The following is a 20333-nucleotide window of genomic DNA, read 5'->3' as shown; positions in this document are numbered from 1 at the left end:
GTAAGGAGATCTTATTGGTTGTTTCATTTCAGCGGGCTATTGACATGATGAGCCTTTGCACTTCGGCCAACGCTTTCCAACTATCTCAAGAGCATTTCATACGGCTCGATCTGGAGATTTTTGATATTGGAATACGTTGATCTCAATAATAAATTTCTTGGATCGTTGCCAATTCCCTCTAAAGAAATATCCCCTCATGGTATTCCGACTCTTCCATTGGTGATCTCTCACTTTCAAACATTTAACTTCACCTGAGTTATCACCAAAATGACAGACATCAAATCGGATGAGGGCCTCGAGGCGCCTAATAACAATGAACATATTAACTTCCATCACCCATACACCCCATATGATGTGCAACTCCAGTTCATGCGCACTGTCTACAATATTCTCGAGAAGGGCGGCGGTCAAGTCGGCATTTTGGAGAGTCCCACTGGCACTGTAGGCTCAGTCTATCTTTCGTTCCCTCCTTGACATTCTATGCAGTAGCAAGTTGGTACCTTTTCTCACACATTACTCTTCTGATAGGGCAAATCCCTTTCTCTGATCTGCTCAGCTCTCACATGGTTGCGCCATCACAAGAGGTCTCGCTTTTCTGCCTCTTTTGACGAGACCTCCGCAGCGATGGCCGGCGAGCCAGACTGGATGATTGAGGCTGCATTAAGGAGGAAAAGGCAAGAGCTGGCGCGTCTGTGGGAAGAAAGGGAGGCTGCCTTGAGGAAAGCCAGGGAAAAGGAACGACAGGAGGAAGAAAAAGCTGCCATGGGGCTGCATGGGAGGAGTGTAAAAAGGGCCCGTGTCGACGATGGAGAGTATGGGAAACGGAAGAAGGGGGAGATTGATGAGGAGAGGGAGTTCTTGGTGGGCGATTGGGCAGATGGTACTGTAACTGGTGATGGTTTGGCTGGGCTCAGTAAGGAGACGAGGGAGTTGATGGCCAAGGTTGGCCTGGGAGGAGCTCAGGGGAAGGAAGGGGAAGAAGATTGCTCTTTGATAGAAGAGGAAGTCAAGGTTCGTGATCGAGTTGAGGCAAAACATCTAAGACACAGGCTAACCCACGGCATAGATCTACTATACCTCCCGCACACACTCGCAAATCGCACAGTTTATCGGCGAACTTCGAAGACCAGCCTTTCCTACCTCCATTCCCGAGGACATGTTGTCCACAGACAATCTCGGAAAAGGCCCGCCAACAGAACCAGTCAAGCAAGTCCCCTTATCTTCACGGCAGAAGCTCTGCATCAACCCATCTGTAGCACGGCTCAACTCCCTCTCCGCGATCAACGACCGGTGTACAGAACTTCAGCAAGGCAAATCCGGACACAAATGCCCCTTTATCCCCAACGCCGACAACCTAAAGCAAGTGCACGAATTCCGTGACACAGTCCTCGCCTCTTTACCTGACATTGAGGATTTGTATCGCGTGGGCAAGGACCTCCAAGTGTGTCCGTACTACGCCTCGCGCGAGGCCATCCCCGGTGCTGAGGTCGTCACGTTGCCGTATCCCTTGCTCTTGCAGAAGAGTGCCAGAGAGGCTCTAGGGATCAAGTTAGAGGGTAATATCGTGATTATCGATGAGGCTCATAATATCATGGATGCCATTGCGAATGTCCATGCTGCAGAGATCCGGTTGAGTGAGCTCAGAAGGGCTAGGGAGATGTTGGGGGTTTATGTCAAAAGGTTTGGAAAGAAGTTGAAGGGAGAGAATAGGATGATGGTTGCTCAGGTTGGGAGGGTTGTTGAGTCGCTTAGTGAGTGGTTAAACACGGCGTTGAATGGAAAGGTAAGTTGAGAAAAGCCCTAGTACAAGGGAAAGGTACTGATCCGATTACTCAGGGCGACCACGGTATTGTTGACTCCAATTCCCTACTTAAGGCTCGCGGCGCGGACCAGATTAATCTCTATCAACTAATCAAGTACATCCAAGACTCAAAGCTGGCATACAAGGTAGAAAGCTATGTCAGTCACAAGGAGGAAGAGGAAGCACAAGGGCAAGGCAAAACTAGCACAACAACACCCGTCCTCCATACACTGGTCTCATTTCTCTCAGCGCTTACCAACCTCAGTACGGAGGGTCGAATCTTTTACGAGAAGCTCTTGACGACACCATCAGACATCAAACTCTCCTACCTTCTCTTATCCCCTACCCATGCGTTTTCATCCATTGTCTCAGCGGCACGAGCCGTTATCCTCGCGGGTGGCACTATGTCGCCGTTCGATGATTACAAGGCACATCTTTTCCCCATGCTCTCTGAAGACAAGATCACAACGCTCAGTTGCGGGCACGTCATCCCCTCGTCCAACTTGTTTGTCTGGACACTCGCTTCAACCAGACCGGGACAACAAGGAAGTGCCGCAGCGTCCGATGCATTCGAGTTCAGCTTCCAGAAGCGTAGCGACCCGGCCATGATCCGACAACTTGGCCTAGTCCTGCTTAATATATGTTCTGTTGTTCCTGACGGTGTGGTTGTCTTCTTCCCCAGCTACAGTTACCTGGACGAGGTGGTAGCAGCTTGGCAAGCGCCTGAGACTCAAAACGGCCCTTCGGTATCGTTCCAGCGAAAACAAACCCTATGGGATCGGCTTGCGGCCAAAAAAACTCTGTTCCGAGAGTCCAAGGGGGGCTCGAGCGACGAGATCCTGCAGCAATACAGCGACGCGATCTTCTCGGCTGGCACGGCGAGCAGGCAGCAGCTGGACCCCACAGGGCGCGGCGGCGCTCTTCTGCTCAGCGTGGTCGGCGGCAAGCTTTCTGAGGGCATCAACTTCTCGGATCGGCTCGGCCGCTGCGTCGTCGTCGTCGGCTTGCCGTACCCGAACATTAACTCGCCCGAGTGGAAAGCTCGGATCGAGTATGTCGAGACAGCTGCAATCGCACGGTTAACCAGCTCAAAAACATCACGGTTCGAAGGAGAAGGTGACAAAACCCAGTCCCGGGCTCTAACTAGGGAAGAAGCCCTGCCACTTGCTCGACAGGTAGCTCGGGACTTCTACGAGAATGCTTGTATGCGTGCGGTCAACCAGAGTATCGGCCGTGCGATTCGCCATCGCGGTGACTATGCAGCTGTTGTGCTTATCGACCGGCGCTTTGGCACAGACAGAATCAGGGGCAAGCTGCCTGGTTGGATACGGCAAGGGATGGTTGAGGGATCTGAGAACAAGGGATTGGCGGGGTTGATGTCAGGGTTAGGGAGCTTCTTTCGGGGGAGGTCAGGATAGGGGGTTTTGGAGTAGTAGTCGAGTTAGTGTAGACCAATAGATAACTAGGTAATATGTTCCGCGGATGATAATAATAATGGCTGGAAGCAGGTCTAATCACAGACTCCCTAGCAGGAAACCCATCAAACGGCAGCCGAACTGCATGCTGCTTTTGTTGATCCACGGGCCAACCTTTTCTCAGCAGCATGTCGGTTGACCTTGAGTAGCACCGCCGAACGGTCGGAAATGTTCGTGCTTCCTCAGTGTGACACTCGACGCGACTAAAGGCACGGGTTTCCCAAAGGGGATCACCGGTCTGATGGTGGTGGAGAGCATAAGGCCTGTTGCTCCCCCAGGCCAAGAAGAAGCTTAGCATGCAGCCATGCATACACCATGCAGGTTATCGGCTCAGGCCGTTCATTCGATGAATTGTCCGGCTCACCCATACGGGTCGCTTTAAATACTAAATTGCACCGCGTACGCTCGTGATGTTACTGCCCAGATAAGTCCTAGACGGAGGCCACGGCCCCTGGAACTTCCGAGGTGCCCAGTGTTTTCGTAGCACAACATCACAGTCGCCAAATCTTCTGAAAACACAGATTAAGTTTTAAATCCAACGGCCATATGCCTCCGGTCAGCCACAAAGGAAACAAAAAGGATGAGCCTCTGGGCTCGAGAGCGTGGTTCGTGCAACACGCCCCAGACGTACGCGATTGGACGTTGCGGAGGAGTTCGCGGGGCGATTCCCCGAGTGGGCGAGCTGCAGCGGCTGCATGACAGACCAAAAGCATCGAAGGCTTGTCGAAGGTGACAAGGCGCAACGACAAAGAGGGGAGCTGGCGATGGACTTGCGTCAGAAGAGCGAGATATCGTCTCCTGTCAGTGGCTGTCGCCGAGAACGCTTTCTCGCTTCCAGTAAGGCTTCGCAAGCCATGTGGGGCACCTGTTAGCGACGGGGGCGATCGCGGCCGTGCTAGATTTTTTCTCGAAGTTTCAAAGTGCGACCTTGCTTGACGCTGATCCAGAAAAAGTTCGCGATTAAGAACTTCAGAAGGCCAGGGGTTGGCTGCATTGCTGCCTCGCCTCCATTAACGCAGCAAAAGCGGTTGGCCGCGTTGCAGTCGCACAGGCTGCAGAGGTTGCAGCGTTGCCATGGAGCGAGCGCTGGCCTTGGTTTGGGCTTCTTCCTTCTCCGCACACCCTCTCCATCCATCCATCCATCCATCCATCCATCCAATCCTTCCCCAGTCTCATGCGCTGGTGCCGTGATGTTGTGATTTACCTATACCCATCTTCACTGAGAAAAGTCGCATTCTCAGTGCCATGGTCGACTGAACCAAGGGCCAAAGAGGCCCAGATCACGCCCACAGAGAACAGACAGACATGCAGAAACAAAAATCACATCACCAACAGGCTCTTGACAGCTCCACGCGCCGAGTCCCCCCCGTCGTCCTCCCCGGAGTCCGGCAGGTTTCTCTCCACATCTCCGCTGCCAAGAGGTCGCAGCCCTAACGCGGAACTTGTGGAATGGCTCTTGGCTCGACCTCTCGAGTCTAGCTCTGCGGAGTCGTCCTCCGAGATCACATGAGCAAATTTGAGTGTCTCCTGGGAGCACGAGACCCCTCTTCGATTGAAGCCAGCGTCGTCGAATCTCTCCTCCTGCATATACCGTCGTGACCTTACATACACGCGCACGTCGCTGAGGCTGCGTGGAATCAATCGCATCGTGGCCCATCAGAGACGAATCGTGCCCTGCGTTCCTCCCTGGGTGATCGTGGAGACCCGCTGACCCTGCCAATACTCGATTTTGAAACGAACACCTCCTGTCCAGCAGCAACTGAGTGACAGCGTATCCAGCTCCTGAGGCCGAAAGCAACCTGCTACAGGACAGGTCCCTGAAAGCAATACCTTAGCCGAAGACCATACTGCTATCGTCTGTCGCCACCCCACGCAGCACATGCGAAGTGCCGACGTGCTCACGCTCACCTCTGCACACTCTGCTACCCGCGCCAACAGGAGACGTTCCTAAAGACTTATAAAAACTTCCTGTCAACATCGCGTGTTATTAACCGACGTTGACAGAGTGGAGCAGCGCTGCGTTCTGGTCCATCAAAATCCCCAGCGAACCGACGAATACGCCCCAGATCCGCGGGCTTGGGATCATCAGCCTAAATTCAACCGCTCCACTATCGCGACAACCGTAGTAATCAGTGCTAGCAGCCGCAACAACCCAGCTGCCCAGCAGCATCTCGCCCTGCCTCTCCGCAGCTCCAATGGTCGGTCTCTACGACGACCCGTTCGTCTTTGGCGACGGGTCAGACCTCACCACCTTTCTGGGCGCCGACCCTTATCACGCCGGCTCCTCGCCTGAAGAGTTCCAGGACTTTACCGTCACCTCAGCTACAGAGCCGCATTTCCCACCAGCCATTCACGCTCTAAAAGATCCTCATCAATTCCTCCACTCACCCACCGAGCCAATCTGCCCGTCGCCGATAGACCCCTCCTTCCCTCCCACTACTCACTTCCCGCGTTCTGTCCCGGTCTCAGCCCCGCTAGGCCCAGCTCCAACGTCTGCCCCTTCTTCATTCCCTCAACAACATCAGCATCAGCATAGCCTGTCTCTCAACACCGGCCACACTCTCAACTCCCCCACAGCGAACATCGCCTTCTCCTGGCCTCCCCCCCCTCAACCTCAACCCCAACCCAAACCTCAGCACCAACCACAGCCTCAGCCTCCCCCTCCCGCAACTACAACCGCCCCTCCAGCAGCGGCAGCAACAGCAACAACCCTCACAACAACCGGCACAACCGCAACAGCTAACTCCCTCGCCAACAACCCTCTCCCCGATGACCTGGCTTCGGCCCACGCCCTCATCAAAGCCCTGCAATCCGAGCTGCGCTCCGCAACCAACGACCTGACCACAGTGCGTCTGCAACTGTCGACCACCCGCAACGAGCTGTATGCTGCCCGGCAGGAGCTGAAGCGCTTGCGCGCAGAACACAGCGAGGTTCGTGCCCAGGCAGAGTTTTTGTTGCAGGAGCGGGCGAAGGTTAAGGCGGTGGAGGATCGGCTGAGGAGGGAGAGGAACGAGGCGAGGCTGGCATTGATGATTAAGAATGGCGGGGTGCCTCCTGTCGGGGTTGGGGGTGTGGGATGGAAGTTGGGGGCTGTCCCTGGAGCCGGGGCTGCAGCTGCGACGAGGGCTGGCGTTAATGGGGGGTGCAGGGGAATGGGTTGAATGGTGGAGGAGTGGCTGGCGCTGCTGCGGGGTTGAACGGAGGGGCGAATGGGAATCAGGCTGTCTCTGGGAATCAGAATGGGAGTGGAAACGGGGTTGTCACAAAGGATGTGGTCATGACGGGGACAATTGACGGGAAGGGAGACTCCCCCGGGCAGTCGCCTCCTATCGGTTGATATGATGTTGGCTGTGTTTTCTTATCTGGCTGGATGGTGTTAGCAAAATTGCATGGACTTGGTTTTGGTGTTTCGAGGACTTGGGCTTTTTGTCTCTTTGTTCTTGTATTGCTGTTCACCTTTTTCCCCATCTCATCTAGTGGTGTTGGAAATATTATATCTTGGGGCGATCTGGTTGGAAATTAGGACGGGTTCTAAGCGGACGGCAGGCTTGCATGGACGTTGCTTTAGGTAGTACCATCTTGTCTTTTTGGAGGGCGCGTTTAGGTAGTTTTTGTTGAAACCCGGTTACTGATTAGCAAGAGGGATTGGGAACGAAAAACTTGACTTATCTCTGGTGGACGAAGGTCGGCCGTTGGCACCCTGTTGCTGTTGGTGAAGAAACTAAGGCATGTGAAGTCGGCATACAGGTTGAGGTGTCTTCACCGTTTTGACGTCCATAGCCCGGTTGTGACCCAGTGCCATGCTTGCAGGGAGAATTGGCAAGGTCTTCCGTGGGGGTCACCATCGCCTACGTCTACTCTGAGCGGAAGGGTATTTGCCTGTGAGGAAGTTACATGCATGTTGTGGACGAACGTCGAGCTTCTTAACGTGCAGATTGTATCCTTTGGCCATTGAGCACAGACCTTTGAGTCGGCAAGTTTCCGAGAGGTGCGCAGGACTGATTGACTACTCAGCATCGCCATGGGAATGCAGTATCTGCAAGGCTGACAAAGATAGTGATCCTCCTCCAGGTTGCTCAACAGCATCACGTCATGATCAATTGGATGAGATATCTTCAAGTCCATCCTCCTCTCGCTCGTCCTTCTGCATCCCGCGCTTCCTATATGCCGTTGGCTGCAGAGTTTTCGGATTCTGAAGTCAAAATTGTCGCCCAAGACTATCATTGGTCGTTTTTGACGACGTTGAGACTGAAATAGGCCGAACCGCCCTGCCATTGCATCGGGGAATCGGGCGGTGTACTAGTAACATGGGGGTTCGATGCAAGCCACAAGAACAGAATGTCACCCAAGCACGGTAGAACTTTGAGAATTTTGCGAAAGGTTGGACATGGAGGTTCTCCAACTGAGCCCAGGTTGTTAACAATGCAGCGGACTGCATGCCGAGATACTTCGTAGAAACATGTTTTTACTGATGACGACGGTGCTCAGGGCGAAGGGGAGAGGGGTGGTTGCTGACGGACGGCTGGGCAGAACGGGGAGATACTGTGTAAGAAGGACCAAGTTCTCTGCCACGTTCAGCCCGCTCAGAACTAAGAGCGCATATACATAATGAGAATTAAGGTGATTGTCATCAACTTGTATATCGGGCACTACGCTGCAGCCACAGCGACCATACCATGTGATATCCAGCGGCTGGCTTGACAGCCTGCCTTGATTCTTATCAGAACACGGTGCTTCGTCAACCGAACCGTTGACTGGCGAGGGCGAGCTGCAGGAGCGTCGCGAATTACAAGTCTACAAGCCCTGCAACCTAAGCACCTCTTTGCCCTATGTAACTCAGCCGCTGCAGGCGGCCGCGGCGTGGGAGGATGGACAGCGGCTGTGGTGCGGAAAATGGAAGCTGCCGGGAGGTTCCTAGTGTTGGCGAAGAGTAAACCGAAGGACTGTAGCGGTAATTCGTAGTAGATTTTGATCTCCAGTAGCAGTCCGACGCAAGTTGGAGATCCGCGTCCTGTCATGTTTTTTTTAAAAAAAAAGTAGTGATAGAACTGCGTAGATCTTCGGTCTTCAACAGCACTACCTGCCTCGCTCGGTCAGTCTCAGATGTATGTTTCATTCCCTGGCTATTCCCTAAGTTGGAGAAGGTGTCTTGCCGTTGAGTCATGGTAGTATCTTGCAGGATAATCCGTGTAACATTTCCCCAGCTTTGCGGCTGGGGGCAGATGGGGGTCCGTATTAAGACGGGGGAGATCTATCCCTCGTCCACTGCAACGAGCAAGTTCTTTGACACTTGGCACTTTGCCTTGTGGCATGTTACCTCTTCTCAAGGCGGCGACTCGAGGCATCGGAAAGTTATTTCAGCAGTCAACGTTCCTCTTTGTAATTCACTTTCCGGACTGCCAATACAGCCCCGTTGTAATACATACAACTCGAACAGCCACTACTGCATCATTAGAGTTATTAGATACAGCAGTCTGTGAGAAGTATTGCCATGTCTTCGCAATTAACCGGAGCATCTACTCCGGCGGACAGGTCGATAGCCACCACAGGAACACCCGGAGAATATACCCAGGCTACGACACCTGCTCCGATCGACAGCCAACCTGTGAATGTGGAGTTTTTGGAGCAGGATGTGAGACCCCTTTACTTCCTTTCGATTGCCTAAATGTTTAGTGCTTAGAGCAAGACTGATGGTTGTGTCTGTTGGTCAGGGTTTTGATGATAATGATCGTGACTCTGCTGTTAGCGTAGTATGTCTCAGTTTACGTCCCTTGACTTGAGTCGAGGGCCTGCTTTAGAGGTGGATGATGAATCTGGAGAGATTGACCCTCGTTGTGAACAGAAAAGCGGCTGGAGTGACACCACATCGCTCGATTCTAGTGTTTACAAGTATCGCGAACAAAATGGCCGCACATATCATTCTTTTAAGGCAGATGGTAAGTGCCATGGTACGGATTGTAGCCCCTCTCCTGGTCCAACAGGCTGACCCGCTATGCAGAGGTGGATTACTTCATGCCAAATGACGAAGTATAGTGTCTTGGATTGCATATTTACCTGGAAGTCGCTAACTTCATAACTTCAGCGTGAGCTTGACCGCTTGAGTAAGCACAACTCTTGGAATTGGTAGGCGATTAGTGGCTGATGCCGGTGACAGACCTTCAGCACTACCTCTTCCTGCAATGTCAGGACAATAAGCTCTACCTGTCTCCTGCTGGCAAAACCAACAAGCTCAGGCGGGTTCTTGATGCTGGCACAGGCACAGGTATCTGGGCTGTTGAGTTCGGCGATCAGCATCCTGAGGCCTCGGTAAGTCGGACTCAACCACCAAGAACAGAATGTAGCAGTGATTGATGATAGTAGGTTGTGGGCGTGGACCTAAGTCCTTCGCAGCCCAGCTAGTACGTCCCGCAGCTTAACCCTTGCACCTTACCACAACACTAACCTCTCCAAGCGTCCCTCCGAACGTCCAGTTCTACATCGACAATCTCGAAGACGAATGGACCTATTCCCAACCATTCGACTTCGTCTACCTTCGCGCAATGGTTGGCTCGATCCGTAACTGGCCGCGTCTCTTCAAGCAAGCCTACGACAGCCTGGCACCGGGCGGCTGGATTGAGATAGCTGATCCCTACCTCATCACTTCCGACGACAACACGCTCCCCGAGGATAGCCCGTTTGGGAAGTGGAATAGGATTTTGATCGAAGCCAGCGAGCGCAACGGGACGTCGATGATGGCGGCCGCGAATTACAAGAACTGGTTGATTGAGCAAGGGTTTGTGGATGTTGTGCAGGTTGAGTACAAGTGGCCGATTAATCACTGGCCGAAGGACCCAAAATATAAGAGCATTGGTAAGTGTTGACGGATTGGTTAAGTTGGGGAGGTTGCTAACTAGCAATGGAACAGGTGCCCTGGTCCTGCAAAATATGCTCGATGGTCTGGAGGCACTCAGCCTCATGCTTTTGACTAAGCAGTTCAACTGGACTGTCGCAGAAGTGGATGCCTTCTTGACCGACGTTAAGAAGGACCTGAGAGATACGAGGATACATGCCTATTGGCCTGTGTAAGTGCCCTGAGCGGGGACTGGTCCCCAGGGTTTTCATAACTGTCACTGACATCATTGCTGTAGCTATGTTGTGTATGGGCGGAAGCCAGAGAGGTCTTGACAACCGGCTAGATTAATTTCGAATCGCATTACTGGGTTTTGTCGTTCGGCATTGGCGAGAGCGGGTTGTGTCGGTTGACAGATGATAGTGTGAGAGAGCATGAACTTATGTATCTCTGATTTCTGTCGCTAGGATATCCGCGAGTTCATTACAATACCTTAACAACCAAGATGCACTAAAAGTTTACTTGAGGTGGAGGTCCTGAATGGCGGTGGTGGAAACGTAAACCATCTGTTACGTCCCCAGAGAAACTGAGCCCCTAAGCAGAATTGCTTGTCGGATCTCTTAAAAGGCCACAAGCTCCGCTAGCCAGCCTAGTCTTTGAAGTGAATTCCGCGCACATCACCATCCAAAGATCGTGTACGAGGCTGACTCTTCTGCGCCACGACCAGAACTCGAGTGGTGCCGTTTTGCCCTGCGCAGCAAAAGGTCGCTGCCTTTCACATGCAAAGCAGGTCCCTCTCAGGTTCCTGAAGAGGCAGTTGTCGCAGCAATAGAAGCCGATGACCATATCCACGTCAGCAAGTTCTCTCCTTCGCTCTGCGATCCACGGAATGTCTAAATGTTCAAGCCCATCAGACTCCCATTTCTGCCAGGTCCATCCTATTCGTACGACCTCGCGTATGGGGCGGTTCCAAGAGCTGCTTCCATATGTCCAGCGACACCATCTATCCCTACCGGGACCTCTCATCAGGTTGTCAATTATCTCGTCCCAGAGCTCTCCCATCTTCAGGCCATCCTCCAGCACTATTCTGGTTCGCACGTCACCTCCACGGCAAATTGTGGCGGGAGTCACGAGCTCGTACGCTATCGTTCTTGCAGCCGGCCGGGAAAGATACATTCTCCTCCAGCTGGCTCCTGGCCTAATGAAGGCCTGCTGTCGAACTTTCAGACGATAGAGTTCACTTTCAGGTTTGAACTCCTCATGCCGTCTAAATATTGAAGATTCTTTAGCTGCGGTGTTGTACTGTAAGCCATAGTCTATCATCTTGGCTGTGTGCACAGTAAATGGTACAATAAATTCAGGCGCCCATAATACACTCGGTGGATGGATCGCGTCACCATTATCCCGCAGACGTGCCGCAAACTCGTGCGCTGCTCTGATGCGCATATCATATTCTACCTGTGCTTGATACCGTGTCCACAGCTCGGTAATATCACCCTTAGGGTAAATTACGTTGAAAGCTTCTCGAAGGAGGGGGTTGAAAGTGAACGGTGGCCCAGGTGAGGTATGATCCGGGAGAAAGTACAGCTCACGTTGTAGGACGTGTGAGGATTTGATGTTGGTGTACCAAGTCCTGCAAACACGCTGACAGGACACCAATATGGTGCGCATGTCAACGTTCAGGAGAATAGCTTCGAAGAGCTCAAGAATGCTGAACACTTTGGAGCAGGCAGACATGGGATCTTCTAGTGGGGATGCATTGATGACCAGTTCAGGAGGAGGTGAGTCCAATGAGAGGTTGATGGTGGAAACATCGTTCCCTAGCAGACTTGCTGTGTCGCTGAGCGCTGTCGATGTTGTTTTCAGTGAGAAAAACTTGCGGAGATTTTTTCGGATCATGGCGTCGAGAGGCACAGGTAGGTTTCTCTTGAACCTGAGAGAAGGAGCAGAAGCAATCGGCAGGCGAAAGTCAAGTGAGATTCCCTTCAGCGGTAACGATGAAGATCTTCGCGTGCTTGAGGCTCCAGGTGAACTCTGGTTTTGCGTCCAGCCAAGACCACTAAGCCTCAAGACCCTTGGGGCCTGGATGGCCTAAGGGGTGCAGCTGACATAGGCAGCATACTGTGTAGTTGTCGGCGTAGCAACCCGAGTGCCTCTGGGGCTTGGCTTCGTTATGATGCACAGATCGGCTGGAGATTGTGACATTTGATATAGATGTTGCTTGAGATATATCATCACATTCCGGGGTCGTCACGACGTCATGGGCGTTATGGATGTGGTGAAGCAGCCCGCGTTCGAAAAACGCTGAGTCAGATTTAGAGATGTCAGATTTCATTATTACCGTAACAAGCTTGACAAGTTACGCAGGCTTGGCACGTTCCACCTAGCGCTGTTCCTGTTCCTTTCCTGAACCAACATGCAGTTTACCCTGTCTTACGGATTGGTGGTGTAAGCTACACAGTAGCGTATCAGCACAGTATATTGTGATGAGATGAAGCTGACCACGAACGCTGAACTATACATATCTAAGTACTCGCAAGGTTTGCTTGTAGACAGTGAATTCACTGTTTGCTCATCCAATCTCTTACCATATTCTGTTTGTACAGGAAATGACAACACTTATTTGCTAGCAAGTTTCGCCATTATCAAACTAGCTACTATAAGCAGACCTTCTTCAACATGCACGGCTCTTACCCGAATGAGACAAGTCAAACAGTTAGACACAGCGAAGTTCCATCTGCTAATTTCTTGAAATTGAGGCTTTCTCCTCGGGCCGGCTTTGCTTGGAAGGTTTTAAATTGTGACGTTGACCCTTGTTACTACGAACCGCGCTACCAAGGAGCCAGTGTGCTGCATAAAGACTGGGCGATAACCGAATCTCAAAGCAGCAGAGCAGCTCGTACTGTATTTTTGTTGATCGTACGCCTCTTACCTTACGAACTTAGCTTGCGCTCAGGTGGTGATTTTGGTCAATCCATAAATCGCATTGAGTCAGTTGATCCAGCTTTAGGTACAAGAGAAAAAAGCCTTCATTGGAGTTTCCGCTTTTGCTTTTTATCACCAAGCTTCATACCACATGCCTTGGCCTGAACTGGTTGCTTCCGAAACCCCCCCCTTAGCTATACGTGGGCGATCTACCGAAACTTTGGTCCTAGGAAGCTCTACACGCAGGCAGGAGTGCAAAGTTCAAGGTCCGGTGTACCACCCTATTTCCCAGCCCATTGACTCGATGTCGTTCATCAATTTGCTCTCCGACTCACTTCGGAAGCTCCACTTGCAGTGGCCGCAATGGTCCCCACGATCACCCATTGAGTCCTCACATGTTCGCGCCCCTTGGAAGACTTTAATATCTCTCGGATCCAAAACAGTTCCCCTACTTGACTATTATTGGCCTGCATGTATCTAGGAATTTCGGATATGGTATGAATTTCAGAGACTTCAAGAGGTACCTTCAGCGTGAAACGCCAGAAATCAAGATCAGGACAGGTGCACCAGGACTTGTAAAATCGACGTTCTTCATTCAGGAGGATAACGACTCTGAGAGTTTAGGGTATTATGTAGTACAAAAATACATCAAACCTCCCGAGAGCTTAGAAGAGCAGGAGGTTGTGGGACTGGAGCAACGAAAAGGGCAACATGAAGAGGAGGGTTAAAGGGGGCAGCATTGAGCGGACGTTGCCAGAGATGACTCTGTTTCCTAACGTAACGTTTTGAAGGGCGGAATGACACTCGAGAACTGAGACCTAGACGTCTGCAAGTTGACTGGCTCAGGGGTAGCAGGTGACCTATCTTGCTAAAATTGAAGTGTGCGGTCGGCGTGACCGCGCTGCCAACATGGCCTTGTTGAACTGCGAGGTCTCGCTTAGCCTCTCAACATTTGCCTGAGGAGCGGGAAGTTCGCGGTTCCCTGATGTCACTCGCCATGGTTAAGGGGCTTTGAAGTTTTACAGTCGCCGACAGCCAAGCGGGCAATCATTAATTCTGGAATACAAAAGGGGGAGGATACCCGACTGGCCGAGAAGGAAAAGAAAATCTGGATTAAATGATTATTCACGATGCAATATCAACACCAGCAAGTTACCTGCAGGGGAAGTTGAGTCGAGAAGGGCCGAAGTCTGTGAGAAGCTGAAATCCATGAGAACCAAAAAGACAGGTTGCCTGTCCCCGGCAGTCCTGTGTGTGATCTCAATGCGTGCCCCCCCCCCCTCTCCCGCGCCGAGACCCCAAGACTACAGGCCATCATCACATCGGGCGGCCGGCCCGCAGCGGTAGGCCCTGTTTCCGTACCTTATTGAGTGGATCGGGTGGTCACAATTAGTGTCTCCATATCCACGTGGGAGTGGATCTTTCACTTATACTGGGTTCCCAGGCTCTACTCCAGTCTTGGATATCTGTGCTTCTTCCAGGTTCTTTCACTCAGTCCTCGATGTTACATGTAGATTTCTTGGGAAGCTTCGCTTTGTTTTGATATTAGCGCCCATTGATCCTCGACCAATCTCCATATTTACCACGCTACAAATGGACAACCATCGTCTCAGCAGTCGTTATTACTGACATCATTTGACCGGAGCCCCAAGGTTGATACGATGTGAAATCCACGTCATTCATATCATTTCTCTGCCCAAGGCTCCGATCATTCAACATCTATCCTTACTAACCTAGAAGCAGCGCTACGCTTCTGTAGCCAGAATTCGCTACAATGACTTACGAAGGTCACCATAGGATGCTATATGCACAACCTCTCTAGCCTACAGAAGACTGTCCTAGTCAAACCCCTTGCTCGGTTGACATCTGCTGCCGCGAACTTCACCACACTTCAGATATTCCGCATCGATCCCATTGCTACCCTGCAGTCTGACCTGCTCCCGTCCTTGTTACCAACCGGGCCAGTGGAGGGTGAAATATTATCAACCGTCATGCCTTGTCCTCCACCGTCCCTTTCATGTCTCAAGTTACTGATCGTCTAGGATCTTTCGCCCGGAGTATTGTCACTAATCGAGTTTCTTCGTTTCTGCCCCCCAACTACAGCGCCTGGTTTATATGGCACCGAGGGATTCACTACTCCTGAGCGTTATTTCCATAAGACCTCACAAGAGACGTTGATAAAGTACACCCCGGATTTGAAGGAGCTCATATTCCGTATCAATGAGTTACAACTTCCCAGGGACTCTTGGAATATCAGACTTGAAGACCGCGCTTTCATCTCCTTTTCCAGATTTTCTAAACTTCGGCAAGTTTCACTAACACTTCGTCCTCTGATCCCACGACTTTGGAATTGAGCCCCAACGGAAACAGCTGGAATGACGGGCCTGTGGCAAAACCAAACCCCATGCTGCTGGTCAGGCTCCTTCCGCCATCAGTTTGTTTCCTCCGTATTGTGATAGAGCAGCCACCGCAATCCACGCTAGAAATTCTCATAAATCATCTGAAAGAGCTGGCAGCTGTGGTTCCTTAAAATTCCCCAACCTCCGATCCGTGGCATTAGAGGGCAGGTTGGTTATTCCAGACGATAAGGTAGGGGTTAGATTTAAGGAAGCGATGATGGGGTTTGAGAGGAGTGGGATAAGCTTTGAGACTGAAAGAAGAGCTTGAAATAATTGGCAAGGAGTCGCAAGGGAAGAGTATCAGAAGTTGAGTGGTCAGTAGAGTAACGAGGACAGCGACTAGACACGGGCCCTCGACAGCCCATGTGGCTAACTCTAGTCCTCAATACGAGGTAACGGTGGTTATTTGATCTTGAAAAATTGATGCATATTGGTGAATGGAGACCAATTTTGAGATAATGCTTGGAAGTGTCCGCTGACACCTACGGAGTAAAGCAGAAAGAGAAAAGACAAGACAGCTTTACCACACATTCAAAGTCTGTATTGACCTTCTATACAGATGCCCTCATGAGCATTGATGAAAATAACTGAATCAAAGGAACTGTTAAAATGATTGGATGCACAATGTTACACCTGAGCCCAGCCCTCATCACCCTACTTCTAAACGCTTCCTAACTCACGAATCTACTTACCTGCCACGAACCCTACTCGAAGCTCTGAACCACTCTACTACTGTTTTCTACTGTTCAGATGACATAATAACCATGCTCCTCTTCAGCCCCCTCCCCGGAAGACTACTCCTTTTCATCTTCATTGAGCTCATACTCGCTACCCTCATCATTTAAACACACTTCGAACTCCTCTTACTCCTCCTCAGAGGGTGGCTCATGATCATCCTCGCCACCAGACTCCAACTCATCGTCCTCGACCTCTTTCTCATACTCATCTCCCTCGCCCCAGGCCAGCTGAGGGTCCAGCCACTTCCACCTCAGATCAGGCACGAGTCGCCGACCGTCCTTTACCATTCTAATCTGCACCTTTGTGCCGCTCTCCTGAAGATTTAGCAGTGCCTGGACGCACTGCTCCTTTGTCCAACCCTCGATCTCGCCGCCCATTTTGCCCAGTCCGTGGTTGAAGCACAATACTTGCAACGAGTCGAGCCTGATCCTTCGCAGGAGGCTCTTGGTGGCGGATTTCCACTCCGCGCCTGGCGGGTCGTTTGTCTTTGATCGTTGAACGGTCTTTTTGTTGCCTGGGGCTGTGGTTTTTCCGCTGGGGCTTGCTTTACTACCAGTCGTTGCTTGACCACTGTTCGTTGCTTTAGGAGTTGGAGTAGCTTTGCCAGCGGTAGTTGTTATGGCATTGCCACTGGTAATTATTTTGTCAGTGGCCGTAGCGGTTATAACTTTACCAGTGGCTGTGGCTTTGCCGGTCATGGTTTGGTTGCTACTTGTTGCTGTCTTGCTACTCGTCGCCGTCTCCTTACGCTTATTAGCTTGGTTTGTTTCTTGAGCCTCAACCTGGACCAGTTTACCGGTCGGTGTAGGGCTTTCTACTTCTTGCAACTGAGAGCCGCTTCCAGGATGTACAGGCCGCGTAGTTGGGCTCAATACTGAATCATGATGCTTGGACGGACTCGTCTGAGAGCGGTCGCTCTCTTGCGGGCGGGACCGAGGGGTTGAAGTTTGAGGTCTGACCTGTTCGGTAAATCCTGGAATATAACCAGGCGCTGTGACCAATCTCGATCCCATCACTGTCTTCAAACGCTTAGCGGGCGGCGATTCCAAATCAGGAGACGGGTGCTTGCCATGAAGAGATAGAGGTAGAGGTTTACTGCTTCTGCTCGACGAGACAGAAGAGGCGGCGAAGCGACGGGCTCGCTCAGATGCTGGTGGTGTTGGCTGGGGAACCTTGGAAAATGCAGTATGTGACTTGGGTGCCATGGGGACTCCCGCAGCTCGTGAGAGATGCTCGATGGTGAACGACGGCATGTGAAACAAAGGCGTAAACTGCCAATTGCGCATATAGTGCTTCGGTCCATCTTCGACGTTTTTACGTGCCTTGGCATTCGTCTCCATTTTATACTTCTTTGTTGACTCAAGAGTGATGCGTGGCAGCTTGAACTCGTGAGCTAAGTAGTCATTAGGGACCATGGGCTGGAAGTGGTTCTCGTTCTAAACGCTGTCATCAGTACAGTCACGAACTGATCAGATCGAGGGACAGGTGTACTTACGGTGAAACAGAGGAAAATGTGCCGGTTGTTATACGACCCAAACGCCTTCATGTCATACACCTTGTTCTTCCACTTTTCGTTATCCTTGTTTGGCGAATCGTACTTGTACAAGACAATGAAGACGTTATATATATCTGCCGTCATATTGCACATCTCATCAGACACCCAGCACCCGGGGGTATGTAACATCTCAAACAGTGAGGCGTCCACTGTGCCTGTGGGTGCCACCGTTTGCATCTTGTGCTGGTTCATCCGGGTGTAGTACGTATACCGAGGATGAGACGAATCAGAAAAGACTTGCTCCAGAAAGTTCAAATGCTCGGCTTTTACCCGGAGCCAGGCACGTGGGTTGCCATACAAAATTAGGGCCAGGGATAGCCAGTAGCAGCAGCCGCTGTCTGCGTGGTAAATTCCGTCAGGGTCCGTCCAGAAGTTACTGTGCTTGAAGAACACCACATCTTCCATCATGGGAAATCCCTTGAACAAAAGTTGCGGGACTGGCCTGCCCCCATGTGACTGCTTGTTCTTCTGTTGATCATTCCTCCACTGTGTGTAGAATCCAGCCCAGTAGCTTCCCGTAAGGGCCGTTTCTAAATCTATAGGCACGTTGGCTAGAGCGGTTATCCATTCTCGTGGAAACACTTCTTCAGCAGAGCTTGTACCGTGCCAGTTTCGTTGCATAAGAGAAGTTGGAGATGTGACCTTGTTGCTGCTATTGCAGGTGTTGTTGTTGTCGTCATCATCATCATCAAGATCTGTCAGGTCGATAACCTCTGCTGCGGTGGTTTTTGATGCCTTCTTTGGCTTAATTGCCTTTTCCCCTAATGCCTCTTGCCAATTGACATGGTATATTCCAACAGTTTTGACAGGGAAGGCTTTTGGATCGAGAAGCGGGCGTGTCCGTTTGATCGTGTCCAATTCACGCACCCAGAGAAGCATGGAAAGCTCCTCAAGGTTGTCATTTCCTGGATTGTTAAAGAAAATTTTTGCCTTTGAGGCCTCTAGTGCCATGGTAGTAGCAATTACAAATGAATACTTGTGGAGAATTGAAGGGAAGAGTGATGCGATGAGAATTAGTCTGTTCTCACACGGGATAGAGGACACTCACAACTATGTAGGTGACAGATTTCCCCATTACGTTAGTCAAGCTTCAGGATAGACAAAGGCCGTCGCTAGTTACCATATGCGGAAGTTCTTCAAGAGTGGTAAGGGATATCTTTGTTCAACCCACAATAGCGTTGATGTATCCGGACATTAAGACTTGAAGAGTGGGCATGGATTGAAGTTTGTGAAGGGCTGTGCATGACTTACCAGCATAAAAGTGTCAAGACTTCAAAATACTGTACCATAAGATGTCATTTTTAATTAGGCTTTACTTATGGTATTTTGTTCGGAATGTCTCTTGAAAGTGTCCCTGACCTATTGACTAGAAACCAGATTGTCGCTTTGAGCTTTTTCAGCATGACATTAAACTTCAAACCTACCATTCAACCAGAATACTACAAAATAGGTAGTCTATCAGTAAACTGCAACATTCGCTGATTGTAACTTCATATTTGCTGCGGCGTTGCCGAGGCCACTCTTCGGAAAGGTATCACTGCTGAACAAGCACAAAATGATAAAGACTACAACCAATGACAAGCGATACATGGGTTAACAAAGAAGAAATAATGGACTTGCACAGTTATTGCGTACATTATTCTGCAAAACTACGCTGCTCATTTTCATCATCCCTCGATACTTCCTCGTCCAGCTTTCCTGCTTTGTCAACAGAGAAAAGAAAACTACAAAGTAAACATCGACATCTCTCCACACTTGCCAACACAACTTTTCACCTTAGTACCCATGCCCATTTGGCCAAACAGTTGAGTTTAATAGAAGCAAGTGCAACGGCAGATACTCCAGCCGGGCACGCAGTTGGTCGGGCCGCCAATGATGTCGGAGTCGACGTCCTTGCACTTGTAGCCCTTGTTGATGGCCTCGCCCTTGCACTCTGTGATGTAGCATTGTCAGTTTCGAAGTCCTAATGCTTACAAAGCCAATGAGGTGGAGGAGAAACTTTGTGGTTCATCTAACTGGGGTAAAACATACGAGCATTGCAGCGCCTGCTCCAGTCAATCTTGCACCCGCCTTCGGCAGTCCACTTCCTGAGAGCAGCGGCAGCCGGCTCCGCAACAGGCTCGGGCTCCGGGAGGGCAGCTGCAGAAGCGATGGCAGCGGCGGCGAAGATGGTCAGGAGGGTCTTGAGCTGCATTTTGATAATGATGGAAAGGATAAGAATAAGTGACTGTTTCGAGAGAGCGACTTGTGGAAGAACTTGCTGTTAGGAAGACTGCCGATTAACTCGATGGCTTGTTGGTGACGAGATTCGGTCCGATGGCGAGGACTCTCCTGGGGTTTATATCCTCGTCACGCCCTCATCATCTTTGCTCTAAGGCTTGTTTTGCTCTCGATCTTTTCCCATCACATCCTCATCCCCTCGCTGATCTCGGTGACGATTTAGGCGTTCACGACGGTCCTTCCGACAGTTCTGACACTCTGATATCACCAAATATGGCACTGTGGCGAGGTTTGAAGAGGGGTCAGTGTTATACCCAACACCAAAGATAACCAGATGCAAGGATATTGGGTGGATTGAACCATGGCTGAAGTCTTAAACGAAGCCTCAGGT

General features: G+C 51.0%; 4 protein-coding genes across 4 annotated transcripts; 3 read left to right on the top strand and 1 right to left on the bottom strand.

Annotated features, from left to right (window-relative positions):
* Positions 1–267: 267 nt before the first annotated feature.
* On the top strand, positions 268–3219 carry CTHT_0049210 (uncharacterized protein; the record flags this gene model as incomplete). Its single annotated transcript, XM_006695219.1, has 4 exons — positions 268–441; positions 529–1011; positions 1067–1783; positions 1837–3219. 4 exons carry the CDS (start codon positions 268–270, stop codon positions 3217–3219), a joined length of 2757 nt encoding a protein of 918 aa, XP_006695282.1.
* Positions 3220–5471: 2252 nt separating this feature from the next.
* Positions 5472–6437, top strand: CTHT_0049200 (uncharacterized protein; the record flags this gene model as incomplete). Its single annotated transcript, XM_006695218.1, has 1 exon — positions 5472–6437. The coding sequence occupies one exon, from the start codon at positions 5472–5474 to the stop codon at positions 6435–6437; it is 966 nt and encodes a 321-aa protein (XP_006695281.1).
* A 2330-nt stretch (positions 6438–8767) lies between these two features.
* On the top strand, positions 8768–10440 carry CTHT_0049190 (uncharacterized protein; the record flags this gene model as incomplete). The annotated part of the gene is made up of 10 exons (XM_006695217.1): positions 8768–8908; positions 8988–9026; positions 9119–9212; positions 9275–9303; positions 9359–9377; positions 9431–9582; positions 9637–9674; positions 9728–10125; positions 10181–10337; positions 10404–10440. 10 exons carry the CDS (start codon positions 8768–8770, stop codon positions 10438–10440), a joined length of 1104 nt encoding a protein of 367 aa, XP_006695280.1.
* Positions 10441–16292: 5852 nt separating this feature from the next.
* Positions 16293–19916, bottom strand: CTHT_0049180 (uncharacterized protein; the record flags this gene model as incomplete). The annotated part of the gene is made up of 4 exons (XM_006695216.1): positions 16293–17603; positions 17663–18627; positions 19563–19655; positions 19754–19916. 4 exons carry the CDS (start codon positions 19914–19916, stop codon positions 16293–16295), a joined length of 2532 nt encoding a protein of 843 aa, XP_006695279.1.
* Positions 19917–20333: the final 417 nt, after the last annotated feature.

This window comes from Thermochaetoides thermophila (genome assembly GCF_000221225.1).
Source record: "Thermochaetoides thermophila DSM 1495 unplaced genomic scaffold scf7180000011819, whole genome shotgun sequence".
NCBI lineage: Eukaryota > Fungi > Ascomycota > Sordariomycetes > Sordariales > Chaetomiaceae > Thermochaetoides > Thermochaetoides thermophila.
Note: the sequence above shows the minus strand (reverse complement) of the source record. Positions and strands in the feature narration are given on the sequence as shown.